The sequence below is a fragment of the Mastomys coucha genome, unplaced genomic scaffold (genome assembly GCF_008632895.1).
Source record: "Mastomys coucha isolate ucsf_1 unplaced genomic scaffold, UCSF_Mcou_1 pScaffold23, whole genome shotgun sequence".
Taxonomy (NCBI): domain Eukaryota; kingdom Metazoa; phylum Chordata; class Mammalia; order Rodentia; family Muridae; genus Mastomys; species Mastomys coucha.
The window spans coordinates 74,725,165-74,751,730 of record NW_022196906.1 but is presented as its reverse complement, the minus strand read 5'-3'; the positions used below and the strand labels follow the sequence as shown (position 1 = coordinate 74,751,730).

The window sequence follows — 26,566 nt, the reverse complement described above, 5'->3', positions numbered from 1 at the left end:
TTTATTATGGTTTAACATAACTGTTCTAGTGACCTACTCCCAACTTTGCTAAATAGTTCTACTTGAATATTTTATACTCTTTTTTCCTATTTTTTGAGATGAAGTCCAGCTATGTTAACTGTGTTGGTATGAACTCATGTAGTCCAGGCTGGCCTCAAAAGTGTAGGCCTCCTGCTGCTGTATCCCAAATGCTAGTTCAGCCACATACCACTGTATCCAACTTCATTTTCTCTTCTGACTGCAAAACCTTATGTGGACCCTGGACATGCCAGTATTGATTTTGTATTTCTTTGCACAGAGGTTCATTTTTTCCAGAGTATTTTCTTTTATTCTCTTCCATATACTCTGTACAAGCAAAGTCTACCCAACTGAATGGTCAATTAAGCGATCCAGTTTCCATGGCAACCAACCTATACGTTTATTAGCACTCATTTAATAATAAAATACTTGTTTGTACTTTCTATTGTTGCCAATATACTGTGGAAATCAGGTTTTAGTCATATATTTTCTGAATACCCTAAAACTATAAAAGACAAAACTGGACAAGTATTTATCACACTACTGAACTGCACCAAGACAGAACTGTATGATGTATTTAAGTGTGAAATTAGTGAGGTATGTGGTACAGGCCTTTAATCCCAGTACTTGGGTGGTAGAGGCAGAAGAGAGGCAGAGAAGCAGAGGCAGAGGGATTTAGAGGAAGGGATGATTTTCTAAGTTTCTTGAAAATGACTTACACTTTATAACAGGGATAATAAACTCAGAACCTGAAGTCAGCTTACAGCCAAAAAGACATAAAAGACTTAAGGATACTTTACTTTGCAATCTCTAAACAAATGATCACTAAGAGCTATACTATTCCACTTTTTGTACAAAAGAATATAGAGAACATTTTTAAAGTCAGACAGTACATAAACACAGGTATCTGGAATATAACAACTTACTTGTAAAATTAATTTATAGCAAAATAATCTAAAACCACGACCTTAAACAGGATATGGGTTCTGAGTACTTGAAAGGCTAGGAGTAAACATACCAGACTAGCTAACACAAAGTGTGCTTACTATAAAGAAAGCCCTCGGTCCCTTTAATCAACATGCTGCTTCCAATTTATTTTAATTTACTTTGGGACAAGGTTTCACTACGTAGCCTTGGTTGACCCGGAACTCACTAAATAGACCAGGCTAGCCTTGAACTCACAGAAATCTATCTGCTTCTGCTTCCCAAGTACTGGGATTAAAGACTTATGACACCAGGCCTACTCAGATTTTTTTTTTTTTAAAACTAAACTCAATTATGCACATAAAGGAAAAATCCTTTCCTCATAAACAAATTTTCACTAGACTTTAAAAATGGAAATGTGCATTATTCCACTCAAATTTTCTGCCAAATGCTTCTTACATACAAATACTATTTAAAATACAAGTAAATATAACAGTATGCATAATATTTTAAACTGAGCATACTGTCTTCTACTTTGTATATGAGAAGGGCCTAATTACAAGATTCTTGACTACTAGAATTTGCAAATACCCATCACCTGTAAGAAATATAGTACTTAAACTTTTATTGCATACACATCTGTCTATATTTTAAATCACTTCTAGATTGCTTATGTTACCCAATATATTATAAAGGCTATGTAAGTAGCTATTTTACAGTGCCATTTAGTAAATTAAAACAAACAAAAAGAAGGTAATTGTTCAAGACAGATGCAATTTTGACAGACACAACTTTCCTTTTTCAAATATAATTGATCATTGTGGTGAAATCTGTGGGTACAAATTCCAAAGTTATGGAGGTTCACTGCACACAGACAGGAAGGTGATATTAAATATTTAGGTAATAAAGTAGACTGATTGAATATGAGAGGATACTTTTTTTGTACATGTGAATTAAGAGGTGATTTATCAGCTGGCTGTAATTGTAATCCTAAGACATAATTGTATGAAATATGTAATTAAAATACATCTATTCAAAAGTAGCATATAATGCCAACTAGTTCTAAACTTTTGGAGAAATATTAGAAACAGTTACAAAATGAAAAGGAGGCTTAAGGAAAAAAAAATGAAAAGCAGAGGGGTATGAGTGGCTTTAACATATTATAATAGATGCTTTTCTACATGCTTGGAAAAATTAAAACATTACCAAACTAAACAAATAACAACAAATCCAATGTGTATTGACAAAAGCTAAAGTATTTAGATGTCATGGGTTGGCCAGTCTAGGCCTCTCTCAACCCGTGTGGAGAACAGGGTCTTAGTCAGGAAAACAAGGCGTTGGTGAAGAAATGACAAACAGAAACAGACACAAGGGAGTGCTGAAACTGAATGTAATTTGTTCAAAATAGAAATCAGGCTTATATAGTATGCAGAAAACAGGGCAAACTACAGAAGTCACATAGGCAGGAGATGGCTACATCAAGGTCAGTAAAATCAAACAGCCAGGTGCAAGGCGGAGGAGCAGTGGTATCTTTCTTCTTGGGCTAGGTTGTCCTGGCAGCCCCAAGATAAACTCTCAGGGTCTGTCTGAGGCAAGTAGCTGAAGGTCATATTCTAGCATTCCTTGGCTGTAACATAAATAATTAGTGATGGGAGCCTGACAACTTCTACTTCTCACTGGCAGTAAAATAGTTTTTCTTTCTGTGTGAGACTGCTCTGATTAAAAGTGCCTAACTGCTGTCTCTAACTCTTGAGACACCCTGTCGGGTAAGACTGCTTCTTAGTAAAAATTCCCAGCTAATTCCAGCTAGGAAATCTATAGAATTATTGAAACACTGTGAACGCCAGGAAATAATATTCAATCTTAGTGTTAGCTATAACGAAATATTTCTTAGGGCACCTTTATGCCTGAATAAAGAAAGCACACAGATCTCTCCACAGACTTAGCAGAGGTCAATCTGGAACACATTTGAGTTAGGAGATGCCCACAACTGACTGAAATCCCCAGGAGACAAACTCCCTTTGGAGTCATAATGCCTCTTGTCTATGATCAGGTTTTAAACCTGATACTGTAGACCTACTGGGGTAGACAAGTGCGTGCAGCATTTAGACTTAGTAGTTTATGAGCATTAACTTAGTTCATGAGAGTGTACTCAGAAGTTCAATCCTCTGAGCCCACAAAGTAGATGATCTTCTGGATTTTAAACATGGGATGTGACACTTGGGTGACACACACACACACACACACATACACACACACACCCCAATAAATGAATGTGTGAGAGATCAAATTCAGGTTGTCTAACATAAGTACTCAAGTATTTTTATCCACTGCCCTCACCTTGTTAGTACCACTGTGATTTCTTTTAAAAGGCAAAACATTCCAGGAACTATGATAGAAACATGGCATACAGTCTCCAAAGGAAATACTGAAATTAAATGTGATTTTCATCCAGCATTCTATCCAATATGCTAGTATCCTATAACCAGGCATCGATCTACCTGCCCAACCCAAACATGGCTGCAAATGGAGGGCTCCATTACCTCTAATATAATTAAAGAAAAGAGGCACCATCTCCATATATATAACTTTTATATTCCTCTCAAAATGTGTACAGGTTGGGCTGAAGTACTTCAGTTGGCAGAGTGCTTACTCGGCACAAACAAAGCTCTGGGTCTGATACCCACCACTACAGAAAATAAGTCTCTCTAGGATATGAGACTCTTAAACACCTCTCCCAAAAATGCTTATAATTTAAATATGCAAATATTTTCCTGCAATTTGTAAGTACCACTCATAATGCAAAATAAAAACAGAAGATTGCTATTAGACAAAAACCAACAACTGTTGTATGAATGAGGAACAGATTCATTAGGACCCACTAATGAAGCTATGGATGATGGTGCAACTCTATTCCAGCAATCCAGGGGAATAAACAGAATTGAACATGGGCAGTTTGAGGCTGAGCCATATGAGGGTGTCAACACCCACCAATGAATGCTAAATCACAGAGTGAAAAGTTAAGGTGAGACAGGAATTCTGCAGTACCTCAGAATATCAAAGAACTTTACTGAGTCCCAAAGGAAAAGCTAATTTTACAGGGATGACGGCTGGAGCAACTACTCCAACTATAACAAAGGGATTGTGACTAACATTACCTGTACCAAACACATCAAAACCATGTAATTCCTGATATAATGCACTGGAAAAGGTGCATCATTTCTGTAAATGCTGTCAGAAACCAGCAGACATGCAGCCTCAGTGTATAAATCGCCAAACACAAACCAAGGGGTGTTACAAAAGCAACCCACAAAATAATTTTTTACTCATCAAAATTATCTAGAGGCTGGAGAGATGGCTCAGTGGTTAAGAGCACTGACTGCTCTTCCGAAGGTCCTGAGTTCAAATCCCAGCAACCACAGGGTGGCTCACAACCATCCGTAATGAGATCTGATGCCCTCTTCTAAAGTGTCTGAAGACAGCTACAGTGTTCTTACATATAATAAATAAATAAATCTTTTAAAAAAAAATCTAGGAACCTAAAAAATAAGCAACTAATTGCAATGTGGAAAAGGTATCAATGAAAAACTTGTGAACAAGGTCAACAGCTTATTAGCAAATAATCTTATAATAATGAGACAGACCTGTGGTGGCATGTGCCAATAATCCCATCATTCATAAGGCTAAGGCAGAAGATCACTAGTTGAGCTAACTTGAGCTATATAGAGTTCTATGCTGGCCTAGACTATGTAATGAAATTCTGTGTCAAAAAGCAAACAACAAAACCCAAATAAACAAATAAGCAAACACCTTATACTAAATCTTCATTTTGACAAGTGCTGATTTAAAAGGTATAGCAAGAATGAAGAATAAATAGGAACCATTTTGTTCCTTTTGCAACTTTAATTATTATACTCTATAGTTATTTCAAAGTAAAAAACAGAAACTCAGAGCATTCCTCATTCCTTCTTATTGGGTGTGTTTTGTTTACCTGTTTGTTTGCTTGAGACAAAGTTACCTCCCCTTCAGCTCAGCCATGGACTCTGGCAGTCTCTGCTTGGAGGCTACCACCTGGGGAGCTAAGACAAGAGCTCTCTGCAGACTTCTGCCTGGAAGTTCACACTGAGATATGACATGCCTACTGCCTGAAGACATCCAAGCTGCTGGGGACTTTGGCACCTGACCTTTTCTGCATTGTTTATGTTATGCAAATATCATGTAACCTAGAGATTCGGTTTCAATTTTTCATGTACCTATATATATTCTGGATATTCTAAGTAAAGTGGAAGCCTTGATTGGGACGCAACTTGGCTTTGTGCTTTCTCTTGCATTTGGAACCCTCTATTTCAGGTCCTTTGGTCCTTCTCCTGAGCGAACCCAGTTCATGAAACTGAGGGCGGTTTCAAGACAGGGTCTTACTGTATAGCCTTGGATGGCCTTAACTTACTAGGTGGCTCAGACTGGCCCCAAACTCAATGAGATTCACCTACCTCTGCCTCCAGATGCTGGCATGTAAGGCGGGTGCTACAATGCCTGGCTGAATAAATAGTTGGATATTAATGAATATTGTTGAATAAATTGTATGTGTTCTAATAGACTGGCTAAATGGCATCTAAAATTACTAGTGGGTCTAGTCACTTTGCTTCTCTGAAACTCATTTGTCAAATGAGAATAGTATTGTAGATTCTTCTTTGAAGATCAAAGTAACTTTGTAGTTTGACCTGGGTTAAGCCTGGGCAAGTAAAGTCAGTGCTTCTATGGAATCACTTGCTCTTCTGTATAAAACAGAAGTATAAAATCTAAATTTAGAGGAATCTTCCACAAGAAGTAGGACATAACTACCTAGGAGGATATGAAGCTTCCTGCCTCTATGGGCAGCGGTATAAATGCATACACCTCACACAGACACATGAACACGCAAAGTTAAAATTAACAAAAATAAACCTAATAAACAATCCATTCTTGATTGGGCTCAGAAACACACACCTTTAGATTCCTTCCACCCTAGAGGGAAAAAGATTCTAGTTAAAAGACAGCCTGAAATAGAGAAACCTTGAATTCAGAACAATAAACAGAAATAATGCTGAGCTGGCAGGATGGCTCAGAGAGTAAAAGCACTTGCCCTGCCAACTCAATCACTCGGAGTTATACGCCAGGATGCATATAAAAGAAAAGCTGAGGAGAGTGTGCATCTGTAATCCTAGCATTCCTAAGGCGGGGTGGCCTGGATGCTCATGGGCCAGCTATGTTGGGAGTACAGTGTGACAGAAACAACAAAGTGGACTGCCTCAACAAGGTGAAGGAAGGACGGAAGAACCCCCCCCCCCCACGCCAAAAAAAGCTATCTTCTGATCACCACACATATGCCGTTGCATGCAACTCCATATACCCATTAAAATAAATAAAATGACTATTTTATATAAGGAAAATCAATTTGTTGGTGAAATACATTTGATATATGTTATTTGTGCATTAATATAAAACTGATACTATTAAATATAAAACATTTAAAGCTATAGCTAATCTTTAATACTTGAATCTTTAACAAAAACATAATATAATCCAAAGATTTTAAGTTATACTCACCTAATTGTACAACCATCCTGACAATATAAGACCACAGTTTAAAATTTAAAAAAAATATGAAAGTAATAGTCTTCACCATGATTTCTAGTAGGCCCAGAATACTGTAAAGCTAGTATCTATATTCTCTCTCCTTATACTTCTCATGCAGGAAGTCAAAACCCTTCACAGCTTTACTATACTCACCTCCACCTTGGCCATGACTTAACATTAGAGGGCTGTTTTCAGCTTTGTGGACATGAGGTGGGTACTCTTTCCTACAAGAGGAAATTTACATGATTTCATTTAAAAAGAAAATGAAAATTTCAAAATGACAAAAAAAAGTCAAAGGACCACTTTTAATACATTTATTCAGAGAAACCATAGCTTGTCATGTTAAAAATTGATGGTATAAAATAAATTCAAATTATTGGTTTTTTTCAAGGAAGTCTTTAATTTTTTGTTTTGTTTTGTTTTAGAAAAGTGCCTCATTTATGGTCTCAAATTGCCTGATACAAGTGACCTTCCTGTCTTAGCCTCAAGTAGCTGGTAGTCCAGATACTACTGTTAGCCAGTTTTGTTTTTTTTTAAACCTTGGAAGCTATGTATTTATTCCTCAAATGCAAAATTTAGACCTTTTCTCTTGAAACTGCCTTTTAACCAGTTTTTGACAGTCACATTAAAAACATTGTCAGTTTGAACAAATTATCCAACAGAATACCAACCAATTTTGTTATTTAAAAAGTAATCAATTAATAAAATAAATATTGAACAAAAAATGAATATTAAAAAAACTAGTCTTGAAGACAATGCTAATATCAGTACAAAAATGTATCAAACAAATCCATCAATCATAGAACAAGTGATATCTAGCTCTTATCTTGTCATGGGACATTACAACCAGAAATACACTTGTCTAAACACACACACACGCACACACACATATTGTTTCTGTCAAACAGTATATAGTTAGTTATCATTATTTTAGAAGGGGTCTCATTATATAGCAGTCTACCTTCAAACATGCAATCCTGCCTTCATGCTGAAGTACAATCATAAGCAACTGCACTTGGTTCAACATAGAACATATAATAAACCTACCTTGAGTAAGTAACTGTCCTAAATAGTATACTTTTGTAGATCTAAGTATACTAATTTTGAGGAAAAGCAAGCATGTTGCTTCTAGTATTGAGAGAAAATCACCAGAGAAAGAAAAAGAAGCAGTAGCTCAGAAGTTATAACAGAGACTTTCCAAGCCTGGTAAGTATATTCAAATACTCTTTGTAGCAGCAGGAAATTAAAGGAACTATACTAGTAATTCATAAATGGTCACACTAGTGTTCAGTAATTTCTATTCAGTAAGGAGCAATGTAATTCATTTGATCATATAAATCACAAATGAATACTTTCAAGGATTTAATATTTCTACATAATACTCAAAGCACTCAAAATATGAATGACAAAGAAAATATTACTAAAAGGAGACAGTAATGTATTTTTAAGAGCAATCAGCAAACAATGAATACTATGTGCCATATCCTAATGTTCAAAAGTTTCCTATTAGCTCCATATTCTCTTGATAACATTCAAGCCATATATTATCAACATTTTTATAGATGAAAAAGGGACAATAAAATTGATTAGCTGGTCCATAGCCTCACAATTATAAAATGACAATTGAATCGCAGCAAACTGTGTCAGCAACAATGACTAGAGCAGTATCAGGAATATGTGAACAATTTCTACTCTGCCAAGATTTAAAAATCTGTGATGACATAAATTGTAAGGATAGGAAAAGGACTTGCCTTTCATGAAGTGGTAGCAATGGCACTATGAAGAAAAGAAAAAGTTGGAGATTTAGCTCGGTGAATGCTAGTTTGCCTAGTCTGCACTAAGTCCTGAGTTGATTCCTGCACTGTATATTGTTTTTGTGTGTGTGTGTGTGTGTGTGTGTGTGTGTGTGTGTGTGTGTGTGTGTGTGTGTGTGTGTAGGCAGGTAGATAGGTAGGTAGGTAGGTAGCACTCAAGAAGTAGAGAGAGACAGGAGCACCTGAAGCTGAAAATCAAGGTTAGGACTAGAGATGGCTCAGCAGTTAAATGAAATCTTAACTTCTCTTACACGTGCACACACACACACACACACACACACGCATGTATACACTCACCTCCAGCTACAGGAAGAATTGGAAGTATCAATGCTTCCAACCTCCAAAGATACCTGTGCTCATGTGCCCATACCAAAGGAAAATACACATACACACAATTACTAATATTCATAAATCATAAAAAAAGGTCAGGGTCATTTCAGCTACATAGACTTCTAAGCCAGTCTGTGATATATGAAGAAAAGGAAGGGCTAACAGCCCTGCTAGCTAGCTTTCATAGTACAGATAAGGAATAACTAGGAAGGAAAATTATCACTGACCCTTGTTATGAACCCTATGAGCTAAAATGCCAGTCTGTCATGCAGAGCACACCATGAAGTTGCTGTACTCAACTCTTTGCTGGTTAGATCTGAGGTCCTCTGCACGGGGGGGGCGAGGGGGGCGGGGGGGGGACGATGACACACGACACTCATGCCTGGTACTATAGAAGACCTGGTCAAAAGTCCTTCACTGGTAAGGTCACAGGTCCTGGTAGGTAACCTACTGCTGATGGTTTGCCACATAAACATAGAATCAGCCTGCCTTCTCAATATGTTTATACACACTATATACCCACAGGACAGTGCTGCCCTCAGCTTTGTTCAGAGAAGTTTCTATTTGCAACAGATGACAGTTACTACAGAGACTCGCCAAAGCATTAAGAATAAGTGACTTTTGAGTGCTCTGCTCTAAACATGACATCTGCACACACGCTACACACATACTGTCTCACATACACAAGCTCAGGAAACACTGGGGAAAGTGGTAGAAGAATGTAAGAGCTGGAGAATGGGGAGTAGTGGTGTGCAATGTTATTTTCTGTGCATAAGAGGGCAGTTTGCACTCATGAACTCACAGTAGTGGAGTTTACCTACTTGAGATCTGCAGAAGTGTGAGACCTGCAGAAGCGTGAGGCCATCAACATTCCATCATGGAATGGAAAGGACTCATGGAGACCCCTCTCTCCTTGAGGAGCCATAGGCTGTTAATGATTACTGCGGGAAGGGCGAGTAATATTTCTTAGTGTAGTAGCTAGTGGTGATCTGTCCTTGCTTAAGTAAAAAAAAAAACCCCTCACCTATGCTCATGCAAGCAACTCTAATTAAATGCAGTGGGTTGTGCATGTCAGTGAGGGTGGGAGGAGTAGAAGAGGAGGAGGGAAGGGAGGAAGGGGGAAAGGGAGGAGGGGGGAGAAGAGAGGAGGTAGATAGGTTTGTGTTAGGAAGAGGAGGTTGGGAAAGAAGAAAAGATAATGGAGCATCTAGCTCAGCATGGTGGCACATGCAGGTAACCCCAGCAGGTAGGAAGGCAGAAGGTTCAGGAATTCAAAGTCAACGGCAGTTTCCTAGTGAGGTTAAGGCCAGCATGAAAACCAACCTTAAAAAGCATATTAACTATACTATATTAAGCTTAAAATATACATGTTTCATACAAAAAAATTATATACAATAAGAAAGCTGGAAGCAAATATGATAATACTGCTACTGTAATTCTGTCTCCCATTTTTTAAATTATGGACAACAGACAGTAAATATTTTGAAATGCTGAATATCATTAACAAAACTCCACAACCATTTAAGTTATAAGCGCTCTGAAAAATAAAATGTATGTACTGCATAGTGAACTATGCTCTTTGCAATTGGACACTGTTCTACCATGCATTGCTAATAAGAATGAATACATGATTATCATATAATACTCACAATGCTAAAATGTGCTACAATATATATTTTCTTGTATTCTGGACTTCATAGCTACTGTTTCCAAATCTTCCTGCATGCTTTTCAACACAAATAAGAAAAATAAACTGCTCTTAAGTTATACTAAAATACAGGCATAAAAATATTCCAAGCTTAATATAAAAATGTTTCCATATGCATCCCAAAGATCAAACTCAGTTTGTCAAGCTTATTGGCAAGCACCTGCATCCTTGTGGTCCCTCTTTTGCCCACAAGAATAATCTTTTATTTGATAAAAAAAAAAAAATAAAGAAAAAAAAAATTGAATCCCCACCCATAATCGCCTTCCCTCTAAGTTGTGGTTTCCAGGCTGGCCATAGCTACTGAGTGCTGGGTTAAGGAGTGCACATCTGTCCATCCCAGCTCTTTCTCCCCTTTTCCTTCCCCTGGATGTCTCCAGGGCTTCTCTGTGCAGCAATGGCTATCTTTGCCTTTTTAAGTTTCTCACAGCCCAGACTGAGCTTGTACAACTTGGATCCTACTGCCTCAGCCTCCCTCCCTCTTGAGTACTGAGATTACAGGTTGTAAACCACAACTGGCCAACCTTGGCCTCCTGTCTAAAGTAACCTTTATCTGTTGCCTAAAGATTTATTTATTATTATACATAAGTACACTGTAGCTGACTTCAGAGGCACCAGAAGAGTGCATCAGATCTCATTACAGGTGGTTGTGAGCCACCATGTGGTTGCTGGGATTTGAACTCAGGACCTTTGGAAGAGCAGTCAGTGCTCTTACCCGCTGAGCCAGCTCACCAGCCTACCTGTTCCCTATTCTAAAGCTACCATTCCCTGCTCCCCCGCCTCCCGCCCCACTATATTTTCTTGGCAACAAATTCAGTCCACACTCAAAGGACAGCAATATTTACATTCTTCACTTAGAATTATTCTGTAAGAAAAAGTTGCCCCCCAGCCCGTTTTACAGAGCATGCTAAATTATATTGCAAACCTAGCCTGGTCTACATAGTTCCAGGATATAGGCAGGTCTTGCTATTTATATTTAGCTCACACTGTCCTCAATCTCCTAATCCTCATGTCTTAGTTTACACGTGTCTTCCTGGCACAAAGATTTTTGAAATTTTATTTTTAAAGAACACTAGTCAGACATCAGTATAAACATAATATAATATAATATAGTATAATATAATATATATCCATCCATGCAATAATATATGCACTGAGAATTATATTGAAACATCACCCACATACCAAAATATTGCAATGTACTACTAATCGGTTTCCTGTCACTAAATAGTAAGCTTTATGAGGAGCTCCAATTCAGGGTAATATTCAAACCAAATAAGCTGATATTTTACTGCTACATCCATGTTCTAATTTCATTAAGCTTACCTTTCTTTTCGGTCCTGATTGCTTAAAACATGAAAAAGAAAAAAAATGTAAGAGAGGAGACTTCATTGTTCACACGTCATTGCAGTTGTAATTATTGCAGTTAACAAGGTAAAATTGTTAATATGAGCAATTTGTTTTAACAATAGTTTGCATGCAGCATATGTTAACCATTGCTTTTTTTTTTCCAATTGTGGTCAATATAAAATAATTTAAGTAGTCATATATTTAACAGGAAAACATGGATGCACAAAACCATGAAAATTCTCAAAGGGGTTTTACTTATAAAACATTTAATAACAGATTATTTTATGGCAGTCAATTGACATTAATTTTCAAGAAATAATGACTTTCCTGGAAGTTATAAAAAATTCCAATGATTTTAAATTTATCATATAAGACACAAAGTTTTTAAGGCTAAAACTTGTTTCACACAACAGTCTTAGGATAAATATTGTACGTTATTTAGTATACAAGACAAAGCCTAGGCTTATAATCATATTCTTAGCACAAATTTTATGAAGCCAGTGTACATTTCTCCACAACTCTTGGAAACTCCAGAAACCATCAGACACCCAAGAATTACACTATAGTCTTGAGTTTAGAATAAAACTCCCATTCTGAAACTATTATTCCTCATCATAGAAAGGCTTAGATGTTCAAAACTGTAAGTAAAACATAAATACCAAAGTCCTGAAACTATGGTATCTCATTCCTCTCCTGGGAGCACACAAATAAGCTAACAACACAATCCAGCAAATTAAAAAAAAAAAAGCAATATAAATTCCCTAAGAGGAGCACTCAAAAGGTACATTAAAACTGTTACTGGGGGCTGGTGAGATGGCTCAGAGGTTAGGAGCACCGGCTGCTCTTTCAAAGGTCATGAGTTCAATTCCCAGCAACCACATGTTCACTCACAACCATCTGTAAGGGACTATGATGCCCTCTTCAGGCAGGTGGATGTATAGTAGCAGAGCACTCATATTAAGGTTTTTTTCTTTTAAAACTGTTTCCGATAATGAAGAAACAATACATCTATACTAATACATTTGAAACTTTATCTTTGCTACAAAATACATCTGTCAAGTGACAAGAAAACAAGAAAATATCTATCACATTCCTATTAAACTCAGGGAAATAGAAGCACACAAGTTCAAACAAACTAGTCAGTCTCTGTCTCTCTCTGTCTCTGTGTGTGTCTGTCTCTCTCTGTCTGTCTCTGTCTGTCTGTGTCCCTGTCTGTCTCTGTCTCTCTGCCTGCCCCTCCCTCCCCCCCTCCCCTCCCCCCCTGCTACAGTCCCAGGAAACGTTAAACACATAAGTGAGATACTTCTAACATCATAACGTTGATCCCAAGAGGTAAATAGAGTTTAGAACTCTGTTGTTTCTAAAATCGCCTGTACAAAACCCAGAAAGTGTAGAGGCTAGAAAAAAGATAAAGACAAAGGATTGGTTCTTCCTGATAAACCAAGAAATGTAGGAAGAGAAGGAAACTATTACTATCTCTCTTTTCTTATCCACGAGGAAAGAACATTTTAGAGACAGAGAACATCACTCAGTGGGAGTAAATGTTCCATCTTCAGCAACACACAGACTCACACACAACACACACTCATACTTGGACAGACTCACACACAATACACACACAACACACACTCATACTCAGACAGACTCACACATGACACTCACACACAACACACACATAGACAGACTCACACACAACACACACTCATACTCGGACAGACTCACACACAACACACACACAACCTCAGACAGACTCACACACAACACACACTCATACTCAGACAGACTCACACACGACACTCACACACAACACACACATACAGACTCACACACAACACACACTCATACTCACACACACACACCACACACTCATACTCAGACAGACTCACACACACTGTCTAACTTACAAGCATTCACAAGAAGCTCCAATGTATGTACTATCAAATCTCACTCCAGATGGGGTGTATATATAAAAATAGAGTAAACATGTGGAAGTTATTAATAACGTAGGACTTGAAATTGTCAGGTTTTGGAACCACTTCATACAAAATGGAAAGGAAAAGTTTCTTTTAACGAATGCTGTACTAGTGGTCTTAAAAATAAAGGAGGAATCAGAAAGATGGCTGAGGTTAGAGCTGATACTGCTCTCACAGAGGACCCAGGTTTGACCATTCCGGTTCCAGAGGACCCAATACCTCTGCTGGCTTCTGAGCACTGGCCTCATAGCTATACACAGAAACACAATTAAAAACAAACAAACAAAAAGATAAATCTTAAAATAAAAACTTCAAAATAAAGGGAGGAAAATAAACACTGATTTAATTCTGATATTTCTGTACTGATTTAGGACTTTAAAACTTTTCCCAAGGTGGAGCCATCCATTAGTAATTAAATCTTGCTTATTCTAGGAATCAGTTTTTCATGCATGGTTTTATACATGTGAGAAAATGTATCAACAAAGGCTGCCCTCAAACTTACAATTCTAATGCTTTTAGGCTCCTAAGCAGTAAATTATAGACATGTGCCATAACTTACTGCATTAAACATGTTTTTAAAGACATTTATTTACTTTCCCCTTAGAAGATTTTTTTTTAACCAATCCTTTAAAGAAAGCTAAGAAAACTGTTTGATCAAAAAATGAAATTAGAAATAAAACACAAAACTATAAAATGTGCTAGGTTTTAAGTCTGCTTAAATAAAGTAGAGTGAAGCGTCAATGAAAACAGATGTAAATGCCTGCAGTTCATTTTTCTATTACTTTCCTTTGGCACAGTAGTGCATGAGTCTATCTTTAATATACAAAAGAACTTTTGGAACAGTATTAATAAGAAAACAGATGAGAAAGCTAATCATCTGCCCCAAATGATATAAAACTGATGTAATATTTAACAACCTTCTCTCATGTCCTTTTCAGATTAAAAAAAAAAAAAAAAAAAAAAAAAAAAGCCCTAATACTCTCCAAAAACTGCCCTGTGAACTACCAAACTGGCAACGTGTTTTAAACTTTAAATTAAGACTTAAGAGCAACATTTAAGAGAAATTAGGAAAGACAATTCTTTTTATCTCACTTTCTGAAGCACACTCACAGTTAAATCCCCTTGCAGCAGCACAGCTCTGCTCTGGGATATTCTCACACTTAGTTCACGGAGCTGTGCTACTGAACAAACCTAAGCCCCTGTTTACTAGGGGCGGAGAGGTGCTGGGATAGAACCCAGGGCCATGTTTGACACAGTTCTCCCTATGCAGTAACCCTGACTAGCCTTAAACTCACTAGCCCAAGATGTACTCAAATCCATGGCACTTACTCTGCCTCAGCTGGATCCTGAGTGCTAAGATTGCAGGCATATGGATTTATTTATTTGCCTCCCTGTCCACCTAATAAATCATTAGTAAATGGTGGGACTTTGCCATATTAGTCTTTCAATACACTGTTCTTCATCTATACCCATTTTGTAAAATACAAATCACTCTGCTTTTTGAAAGAATAGAACTGAGAGGAACTTTCAATGACTAGATTTTGGACTTCAAAGTCCTTTAAAAGGCAGAGCATAGAATTTAAAAAAGGTGTTTACTCTTATACAGATTGAGACAAACATGAGCAGGCTCTGCCCTGCTCGCTTGAATCTTTCAAGTTTTCTTTACTGCTCCTAAGCATTCTGGTCAGATATTATGACTCTTGGAATATGAATTAATTCCAGTTACCAAAAATCATCGAAGTCTTCAAATATCATTAGGTCTTCTAAATATCATTTACAGAGATGAACATCATTACACATACAAGGTACAATAAGGCAAAGACCTAGGATAAAACAAAATGCAAACCAGCCTTCTGACTTAGATCTTTCTGTGTGACTGACCACACATCTTACTTTTGATCCTTGACCCTTATGTTAGAGTCCCATGCTGGCCAGGTAGCTTGCATTGTTTGTGCACTATGCATTGCAACAAAGCAAATTTTTGTTGTGATCAGTAAATTCTCTCTTTTGTGTTGAATTTCTTAAGAATCTTATGTGAAAACTATAGTAAGATATTTTAAAAACTGAAAGTTTTTATTTAATCACCTTAAGTTATGAGAAAGATTTAAAAATTTTAAGTTAAAGATCTATTCTAGTAATCTACATAATCATCATATATAACAAGTTTCTAAGGTTTAAAAAAGTTTTTTTAATAAACAACGAGCTTAAAAATAAAGAATGCCATGTAAATTGTACACCAAATATAAATGTTATCAGTTATAATACAGTATTTACGATGTAATGGCTAACTCCATTATGATGTAATGGCCAAAGAATTTTGAATCAAATGAAAGGGGATAATAACATTCTAAAAATGATTCTGAAGTAGTTCAAAATCATTTAAGTCTTTTCCCAATATTACTTTCAATACTTTAAGAATGAAACAGTATTGTCAATACCAGTGAAAACTCCTAAATTTATAAAAACAACCAAATACTTAAAAACTAATAGAATTTGCTTGGTACACTGAAATCTTATACAACAAGAAAAATAATAAAAATGGAGTTTTGCTCTTTAGGTCAACTACCAGTAGTATAGTTCAATCCAGTACAGTAAGATCAGTATTATGTATCGGCTTCATTAAATATCTTCTTAGACCTAAAAAGTAATACAACAAATGGCTCTTATTTTAAATTCTGACTTTCTAAAAAGCAAATATAAAATAATCAAAATATAACAGGTCTCATGAATTATTTTGAAGATATACTTCAAAGACAATGAAAACTGCCAAGTTCCACACATAAAAGGAGTGTGAAATTTTCTATTTAAAAGAGGGAATCATAGAGTCCGAGAGAATTAGGTGCTCACCTCTGAGCTGCCGTCTTGGTGCCTGGCATGTGCACGTGAGCATGATGGAAGCGCCTACCATGAACTACAGCTCCAGAACATAATGTTGTAGCTTGTGTATTTTCACTGCACATTAAAAAAAAAAGAAGAAGTTTGAACAGGTAAAAAATTGTATATACATTGATAAAATTACCATTTAAAATCTGAGTGCAAACCCAAACTATACAGTAAAATTAAAAAAAAAAAAAAAAAAACCAAAAAAAAAAAAAAAAAAAAAGCCCAATTAATTAAGCATCTACAATTGTCCACTAGGAGACTTCCTAATATCTTTTCAAGTATTTCCAAACTCCTCAAGGGAAAAGAAAAACTGGGATACTAGAGTGGAAGTCTGAAGTCTAAAACTTTAATTCTGCTACTAACTTGAAAGTGACCTGGTGTTTCTAGATCTTACTTAGCTATCTATATAGTAATAAAGTAGAAACAAAAGAGTACATTTCAAGTCCACTCATGGGATGTTACTGATATTAATAAATAGCTCAGTTCTAGGATAACAGTGACCTACTACTATAGCTATTAGGAAAAGAATGTTTTATCTGAAGAAGAGGAATAAAATCTTTTAAGAGAAAAATAAGACCCTTGTTGAGCTGACATGAACTAAGATATGCTAAGTGAGGTGTGAATTTTTATATAATGGGCTTCAGACTTCTAAGATTGTGGCTGATTTTCTACTTACTTATATTACAGAAAATTCATGAGATGTCACACACTAAAATCCTAATTCAGGACTGAGAGAGGACTTGAAGAGATGGCTCAGAGAGTAAGTGCTTAAGAACTGGAGTTCAGATCCCTAGCATCCTTGTAAAAAGCAAGACTGAAAACTGCATGTGGACCCCAGCACTGCCAAGGTAAGCACATACAGATCAAAAATAAAATAAAATAAAATAAAAGATTTGCTGAAACAGCAAGCTAAAGGTTCAGTGAGAAACCATATCTCAAAACAAACTAAGGTATAGCACATATCTTTCTTTAACCAGCATTCAGAGGCAACGTGCACACACACACACACACACACACACACACACACAAATAAATGCTTGAAAAAAAAATTTTAAGACTCAAAGAATCTATGCAATCAACTAACAAATTGAAAAGAAATTTGAATTTGGCCAGAAATGTAGTTTACCTTCTAAAGTTAAACTCTTTCCTTACTTTCTCTATAGTGAAGCATCTATATACATCAATCTTTCTATTTTTAAAGAACTTATTCAACTTTTAAATGTACCTCAGTTTCTTATTGTTGCTTAACATGTTAAGTCCAATTGGGTTGCCTTTCAAAGTTTTAAAGCCGTCAGTCTTGCTCCGCCGTACATAAGTCTTCAAGATGAAATCACCAGAACTCGTAGCAACAATTTCAGATCTCCGATTTAACTGCAAAAAGGTCCACAGATGTTAGAGTCAACATACACCAACATGGGAGAATTTACCAACAATGTCTCAAATTCATTAGTTTAAAAAAGCAAGCCAGTTATGATAGCACTCAAGGTTGGAGGCAGGAGGATCACAATTTCAAGGCTAGCCTTGGCTACACATTTAAAAAGCTATGAGATGTCTAGAGAGACAAAGATACTGCCAACTCAAGTTCTTCCCTAACATACACACACATACACACACATACACACGCACATGCACACACGTGTACTCTCCCTCACAAATGCAACCAACAATTTAAATGTTAATAGAGGAAAATGGCCTCTAACTTCAACGCTCCAAAGACTGGGAAGTAAAGTCAAGATGACTGCCACAAATTTGAAAACAGCTTGGTCTAGCTCCAGGCCAAGTCAGACTATTACAGTGAAACTGTCTCAAAGAAAGGAAAAGAGGAATGGGAAGAAGAAAGAAAAGAAAAGAAGGCAGCACAGGAAAGGAAAGAGATAGGAATTTTTCATAGAAATCTCCTCAAAAATACTTAGAAAATTAAGATGATAGGTCTTGGGCTAGTTTTCTTTCTACAAAGCAAACCAAATTAAAAAAAAAAAAAACCCCTAAGATTTGCACTGTTTTAACAGGCTTTCAGTTATCAATAGGACAGCACTGCAAAATGTGTCTCTGGCTCAGCATCAAAGTCTCTACGCCGATACAAACTGAGGTGATGTCTGCCTTCATAGGTACAAACATCAACACACACTGACAACAAGAGCCTGCTGAGAACCAACATGTAACCAACCTATCCTTGGTACATTCTCTGAACAAGATGCTTTGACACTATGGTTCCTTTCTTTTAATAGGTATGAGTGTTTGCCCAAATATATGTTAGGTGTGCTGTGCGGGAAACTGGTATCCGAGGATAGAAGAGGCATGGGATACCATGGACCTGGAGTTAGAGACAGTTGTGAGCCACTGCGTGAGCGCTGAGGCCCTCTGCAAGAACAGCAAGTGCTCTTAACCACCATATGACCTCTCCAGCCTGTTATCAGTTCTAAGTGATAATTTCTTCAAAATTATATAAAAGAAAACTATACATCTATTTTACTAATTTTGTTTATATTATCTATTTATCAATTTCATGTATGCCATTCTCTTCTTCAAACAAGTATAGCAAGCAACCTTTACCCATCTTACCTTGGCCATATCTACTTTAGTAGCAAGCAACTTTTACCCATCTTACCTTGGCCTTATCTATTTTAATATCTTCTTCCTTTTCCTTCCTTTAAAAAAACAGTCTTAGCCCAGCAGTGGGTGATGATGGCACATGCCTTTGATGCCAAGCACTCAGGAGGCAGAGGCAGGCAGATTTGGGTTCGAGGCCAGCCTGGTCTACAGAGTGAGTCCCAGGACAGTCAGGACTACACAGAGAAACCCTGTCTTAAAAAAAATCCAAATAAATAACTAAACAAACCAAAGCAAACCATCACGGTCTCACTATGGAATTTAGTCTGGGATACAGTGATAAATGTGGCCATAGTCTTATCAACAGTCCTAAGTCAAAGTGCATCTGTTTATTCTACAGAAGAACTCATAGGCACATATAAGCTGGCAAAAGAGCAGAACAGAACCAAGACAGATAATGGGATCATGACACTCTTTTTTTTTTTTGAGATGGATGCTTGCCTACTAGGTTCAGAGCTCAGTGTTGGATCCTGCCTTTTCGTGGTAACACAAAACACCAGAGCTCCCACATACGTCTTCACTGTAGATGCTGCACTTGAGGGTCACCTCTACCTGTCTGGATGATTTTGATATACTATCGTGTTAGGAACGCTAGAAGCAGAAGATTTACACTGAAAACTGACGGCAGAATTAGAGGCTGATTTGCAGAGACATGCGCTTAGAGTGAGCACCCGTGAGCCAGAGGCAGTGACAGGCTGAAGCTGAGGTTCTCAAGCACTTCACTACTTAGCTGTCTACCAGGCCCTCAACCATGCTTCTGACCAAGGAACTGAGTATTCTCAAACTGTCCTTTTTGATGGCAGATATGGTCTAAAACTCTAGAACTGGAGAGGAAGAGGCAGGAGGATGGAGAGTTCAAGGTTAGCATGGGCTACACAGCAATGTTCAGTCTTCAATCAGTATTTTTTTTTTTTTTGAGAAAGCATTTGGGGAATTATCTACCAACAACCTAATGCCATCATCTAAACAATAGTATGTAAGAAAAATCCTTCAATTCCTTACTTTCGTTGCTATTGTTTATGGGTTAGATCATTTCATTATCTTGTGCAGTGTATATGAAATATCCACAAAGGCTCATATGATTGGGTTGGACACTTGGTGCTGTTTGCGAAATTGTGGAACCTCTAAGAGACATAAGATTACTGAAGAAAATGTCACCAGGGGTGGGTTTTGAGGTTTTATAATCTGTTCCCACTTCCTGCTCTTTATATGCAAGTGAAACATGCTCACTGCTTGACTGCCAGGCTGGCCCATACTCCTGCCATCATGCCTTGACGGCCTTGATGGATTGACTGTTTCCTCTGTCAGCAAATAGGCCCTTTCTTCCCTAACTCATTTTTTGTCAGAATATTAACAAATATAGTTAGGAACTATGAATCTCAGAGAAAATATCTATTTACTCTATTGTCAAATCCCTTTTTTAAAAAGGGCTTTATTCACTATCTGCAATACTTAATATTTAGCTCCAGGAAAGGTAATTATTTTTTTTAAAAAAGAGTTTTATTTGTTATTTTGGTTTGTTTATTTGGCTGTGTATTGGAGACAGGTTACTCAGCACCACCCTGGCTGGCTCTGAACTTCTGCCTCCCCATCAGGTAGGCACCACCATTCCGGGTTTACATGGTGCCAAGGTTCAAACTTTTGGTCTTATGCATGCTAAGCAAATACTTTACCAACTGACCTATAGCACAACCCCATAAATGAATTTAGATTTTCAGAGCCCACATAAAAGCCAGGCAGGCACAGACCAAATACCCAGGAAAAGGAATGAATGAAGCCAGCCAACTCTGGGTTAAGCAAGAAATTCTGCCTCAATAATAATTAAAGATTAGTTAAAGGAAAAAATTCAACCTTGGAGCACAAGTACATATACATCCCCAACACACACACACACACACACACACACACACACACACACACACAATTTTCTTTTTTTAAAAAAGCAATTATAGGGTTGGAGAGATGGTTCAGAGGTTAAGAGCACTGACTGCTCTTTCAGAGGTCCTGAGTTCAAATCCTATCAACCACATGGTGGCTCACAACCATCTATAATGAGATCTGGTGCCCTCTTCTGGCCTGAAGGCATACATGCAAACAGAACACTGTATACATAATAAATAAATAAATAAACAAACAAACAATATAAACACTATTTTAAATATCTGGTATAGCTATTTCTTTTCTCTGAATAGTTTTTTATTATTTATGGTCTTAGTAAAACATCAGATTATTGAAGAGAGGGAAATAAAATATTAACAAGTAAAAACTGGGTCATTAATGTACAATCATCTCACAAAATATTTCTGTTCACAAAAATCAAGACGATATTTTTGGCCCAAGTTAGTTTTCTAAGCAATAGAAGCCACATACTACTGAGGAATGGCGGAAGATGTGGCTCAAGTTTGTATATGCGCTTGGCATGCGCAAAGTCCTGAAAATTCACAGCTCTGGTCCTCACATCTGTAGAGCAAATACATCCCACTGAGATATCTCACCATTCCCAGAGCTATTTTCTATGGCGTCTTATAGATGGCCTTACAAACTCCAAGTGAAAAAAGACTAGAAAACTGTCTATAGTGTACTACCAACAACATGAGGAAGCAGGGCCTGGAGGACTACTGGGAGGTCTGCCTCTCCTCTGCTTCCTAGCAGCCAGGGGATGAGAATCTCCATAAGCCACATGCTTCCACCATGCCATTTCCATGCCATTACAGGACCAAGCAAGGATGGACAAAAACAAACTTAAGCCAAAATCAATCTTTCTCCTTTATTAAGTTTATTTAGCTATTTTCTATATCAATGGGAAACCTAACTAAGACACATTTGCAGATGAACAAAAAAAATAATAAATATTTGTGTCTGGAGTCAGGAAGGGAAATACTGGGGGCAGGGGAGGCTTACAGTAAAAAATATAAAAATCCCTTTCTTGAAAAACAATACATCTTCAACTCTGTGGCCTTGAACTCACTATATAGACTAAGCCTCCCTCCACTGACTCTTAAATGCCAGGATTATAGGGTACATATTACCACATCCAGCTAATTTTTTTTAATAGCTTTTTTTGGGTACATATTACAAAAGAAATTTTATTTTTTAAAGCAACACTTGCCTTTTTTCCTTTTGAGGGTTCAGAATCCTCATCTTCTACACTGAGTAGATTTGCCCCACTATACAGAAAATAAAGGAAGAAAACTTAAGCAACAGTTACAGTCCAAACTGCTTAATCTTTCCAGCTTATCTAACTGGGGGAATCAGCAAATTTTGCTGCAAAGGCTCAGCCAGTCAAACATTTCAGGCTTCCCATACAGTAACTATATGCATGCCCTCTGTAACATCCTTGTCACAACAGCATGAAAATAACCATAACATTATACAGCTGGCTGCTTTCCAGCACAACCAAGAACAAATCTAGGAAATGGGCAAAAGCCCTAGTGTGCTGACCCCACCTTAAAGGAGCATATGCTCTTGTTTTTCAGGCTACAGACTTTATATATAGTCATGCTTGCTCGTTCCTTTTCTGTGAGTTGTACAGAGCTGATCAGACAAGTTATAGAAGAGAGCACCATCAAGGGAAGGGAAGTTAGCTAGGGAAAACTGAGCACACCCACCCATGGTGCTGCACCATGCCCTCTCAACCTCAGCCACCACGCTGCTCCTACTACAGTAACAGCTCACGAGCCATCTCAACACGACCATAAATGAACTGAAAAATACAGTCTGTACATGAGATGCACAAGATGGCACCTTAATAGATCAGTTAAAAGATAGTCATAGTAAACCTTGCAGAACAGAAATCAAACCTATCTTTTAGATAATTCTGCTATATGCAAGCTATTAATGTTTTGTTTCGTTATTCTGTTATATACCAATATTATTAATATAAAATTCTTATAAAAACTTTATTAAAATGTCTGAAAGGTAAAATATCTTTGTAATAATTTCACATTTAGTGCCATTTTTCAAAACTATACAAATACCAAATTTAAGAATAATTTTTAAAAAGGGTAAGATGAGCATAAAATACTAATCTTATTGAAGTAAATTTATCAGTTCAAACTTTTCTTTCAGATAAAATTACTTAAAATAGTGAATGCAAAATACCTCAAATATTTATTTAGCCAACATACTTGAATGATAACTTGTATAACGATTTATTTCTAAAAAGCTAGGTGTAATGAAGTAAATCTACAACTCTAACAGTAAAGAGGCTAAGGAGTGTAGCTACAAATTCAGGATGCTCTGAACTACACAATAAGTTCCAGGCTAGCCTGGGCTACAGAGTGAGACTCCCAAAAAAAACTAGGAAAACAAAATTTCTAAAAGATATATTTACAGGTGTAGTGGCTCACACCTTTAATCCTAGCAACTGGCAGGCAGAAGTAGACAGATCTCTGTGAGTAAGTTTGAGGCCAGCCTGGACTGGAGCTCTAAGACAGCCAGGTTGTTATACTGAGAAACCTCGTCTTGAAAAGCCAAAACATAAGAATAACAGTAAAAATATATTTATTGCCTTGCCAAAATGTTGTATATTTACATGTCTCTGAAGTTGTTTATTTTGGACAGTAGGAAAAAAGTAAATATACTAAGAGCTTAAAAATAATACTGAATTTGCAATGTGAATAGATATTGTAGGAAAGTACTATTGTAACTCTTATTACAGGCAATGGATGTATTCTGTGGAAGAGCACTTTCCTAGTTAAGGCCCTGAATTAGGCCTACAGTATTTCCAAAACCCACAGTAAAAGCCACTCCTGTGTTGTGAAATTTCACACTGGATCGATTTAAGCACACGAACCGAGACTGACACTGCCTCTACTTCTCGGGCAACGCCTACTCATACTATTTAGACTGGTGCTGTTCTCCCTGCTGGAAATCTGATGCAAGGGCAAAGCCGTGATCTCGGGTTCACAAGTAGGAAAAAAAAGAAAACAGAAGACTTAATCTTTCATACAAAATTCCGAGGCTTGACAAATTGTAGCTTTTCAAATTGTTTCCAGAAAAGGTTGCCTTTTAAAAAGTAGAAGAGTTTTACCTTAGTTCAAAAATTTGTCTAGTCGTTTTTCAACCATTAGAAAATATTTATTACATACATACATTTTCAAAACTGAGAAATAAGCAAAATTATTTACCCATAAAATATTGCTTTATCTTTTCTTACTGTAAAAAATACTATAATATTTAAAAAATTTCACAAAATATAAATTGATTTTCTAATGCAAAGCTTCATTCATAGGAAATTCGATTGGAGGAAGAAATCCTTACTCTTTATCTGCATCCCCTTCACTTTCTTCTTCATGATCAAAGCTCCAATTATTTTTAAAGCCTCCATCCCTCTTAGATTCTGATCTAGCCAAAGCTGAAATAAAACAAACTGAAATAAGTATTCATTATTGTAACTATTAAATATAAGAAGTGTGAGCATTTCCCAAAATTGTTCTAAATTGTTTTAATCTTGATGCTTTTCCATCTTTTTAAAGACTTATTTATTATTATAATTAAGTACACTGTAGCTGACTTCAGACAAACCAGAAGAGGGTGTCAGATCTCATTACAGGTGGTTGTGAGCCACCATGTGGTTACTGGGATTTGAACTCAGGACCTCCAGAAGAGCAGTCAGTGCTCTTACCCACTGACCCATCTCACCAGCCCTGCTTTTCCATTTTTAAAAACTACTTTCTTCAAGAGAAAAAGAATAAATTAAAAGCTGGTTTGCACCCACACACATGCGCATGTGTCCGATACAGAAACTTAAATTGCTAAAATATAATAAAATGGGGGAGGGGCAGACATGTATATATGAACTACGATTTTAGGAACGCTCTAGTTTAATTTTTTGCCTTCTCATGAGAACTATATTCAGATCACTAATACTTGTTAGACTCAACAACCTCTCTGCCTTTTAACCCAAGAAAAACAAAATAAGACCTTGTATGTTAGCAAGATAGCTAATTTGATAACCAGAAAACTCTGGATCAGGACACCAAAGATGCTCATTAGGAAATATAGAACAAAGTGAGAAGAGAGAAATGAATGGAGCCGAATGACAAAAGTCTAATTTCATAGAGTTTGGGCTAAGATTAAGTTCAGGGTCTTAATTTTCTAAGAGGTCAGACTGACCCAAAGGGCAGGGAAAAAGAAAACTACAACTAGTTTTTTAGACGGTACAGGGATAACTGTGATGACTTACCCTTGGATCTAAACGCGTCAGTTGAGTACTGAGAACAAAGGGTATCTATCTATAAGTCTGGTGGGAAAATGGAAGCTAAGTGATAAGAATGCTTACCCACCATGCTGCAGACACTGGCTTCAATCTTCAGCACCATTAAAAATAGACAGACAGCTGGCAGTGGTGCCGCACGCCTTTAATCCCAGCACTTGGGAGGCAGAGGCAGGCAGATTTCTAAGTTCAAGGCCAGCCTGGTCTACAGAGTGAGTTCCAGGATGGCCGGGGCTACACAGAGAAACCCTGTCTCAAAACAAAACAACAACAACAACAACAACAACAAAAACAAACAGACAAAGTAAAAAGATAAAGTATATCTACCAGCTGTATCCAGCCACTGGCTGTAGCCCAGGATAACCATGAATGCAGCCCAAAATTGTAAACTTACACTTAAGTTTGTAAAAAACTTGAAAAACACTAAGATTTAAAAAAAAAAAAAAAAAGATTTACTTATCATGCATATAGCTGTATGTATGCCTGCAGCTAGAAGAGGGCAACAGACCTCATTATAGATGGTTATGAGTCACCATGTGGTTGCTGGGAATTGAACTCAGGACCTCTGGAAGAGCAGCCAGTTCTCTTAATCTGAGACATCTCTGCAGCCTGAGATTTTGTTTAAAAAAAAAAAAGTAACTTAACTTCATGGTTCTGAGGATGACCTCTAAAGGCAATAATTTCAGGTTAAATGTCAAAGAGCTAGCACCCATCTAAATATTTATGTCTCCTCAACACTTAGATTTTTCCCCTTTCAACTTAAGGATAAATTATCATAGTTTAAATAAAAGGCAGGCAACCTGTAAGTCTTGGCATCTTCCCAGAGAAGAAATGCGAAGACAAGAAGGGGGATAAAACAGCATTATTTGAGTTAAGTCAGCACGTAGGTCAGGCACAGGACAGAAAAGCAGCTAAGTAGTAGGAAGGCGAGCTTGAGAGAAACAGTAACAAAGTATAAAGTCTCAGAAAGAGCAGACTTAGCTCTGGCCAGCATCTTTAAGAAAGACACAGAAAAGGTTACACTTTCCTAGGCAAGACTCAGAAAGGCAGGCCCAGCTCAATCTCCTGAAGGACTATCCCAAATTCAGATTTTTAAAATCCTACCCCGAAGATATTAGTGGTAAGA

General features: G+C 37.0%; 1 protein-coding gene across 3 annotated transcripts in view; it reads right to left on the bottom strand.

The window, feature by feature from the left end:
- Positions 1–26,566, bottom strand: part of Senp6 (SUMO specific peptidase 6) — a 90,762-nt gene that overhangs the window by 47,252 nt on the left and 16,944 nt on the right. The window contains exons 2-7 of one of the 3 annotated variants that reach the window (XM_031345486.1): positions 24,486–24,579; positions 22,333–22,390; positions 17,839–17,984; positions 16,578–16,682; positions 11,734–11,754; positions 6,712–6,782 (exon numbers count right to left, since the gene is read on the bottom strand). In XM_031345486.1, coding sequence (XP_031201346.1) covers positions 6,712–6,782; positions 11,734–11,754; positions 16,578–16,682; positions 17,839–17,984; positions 22,333–22,390; positions 24,486–24,579 — 495 coding nt within the window. The remainder of the gene's footprint in view (positions 1–6,711; positions 6,783–11,733; positions 11,755–16,577; positions 16,683–17,838; positions 17,985–22,332; positions 22,391–24,485; positions 24,580–26,566) is intronic. The other 2 variants (XM_031345487.1, XM_031345488.1) reach the window with 2 other exon arrangements.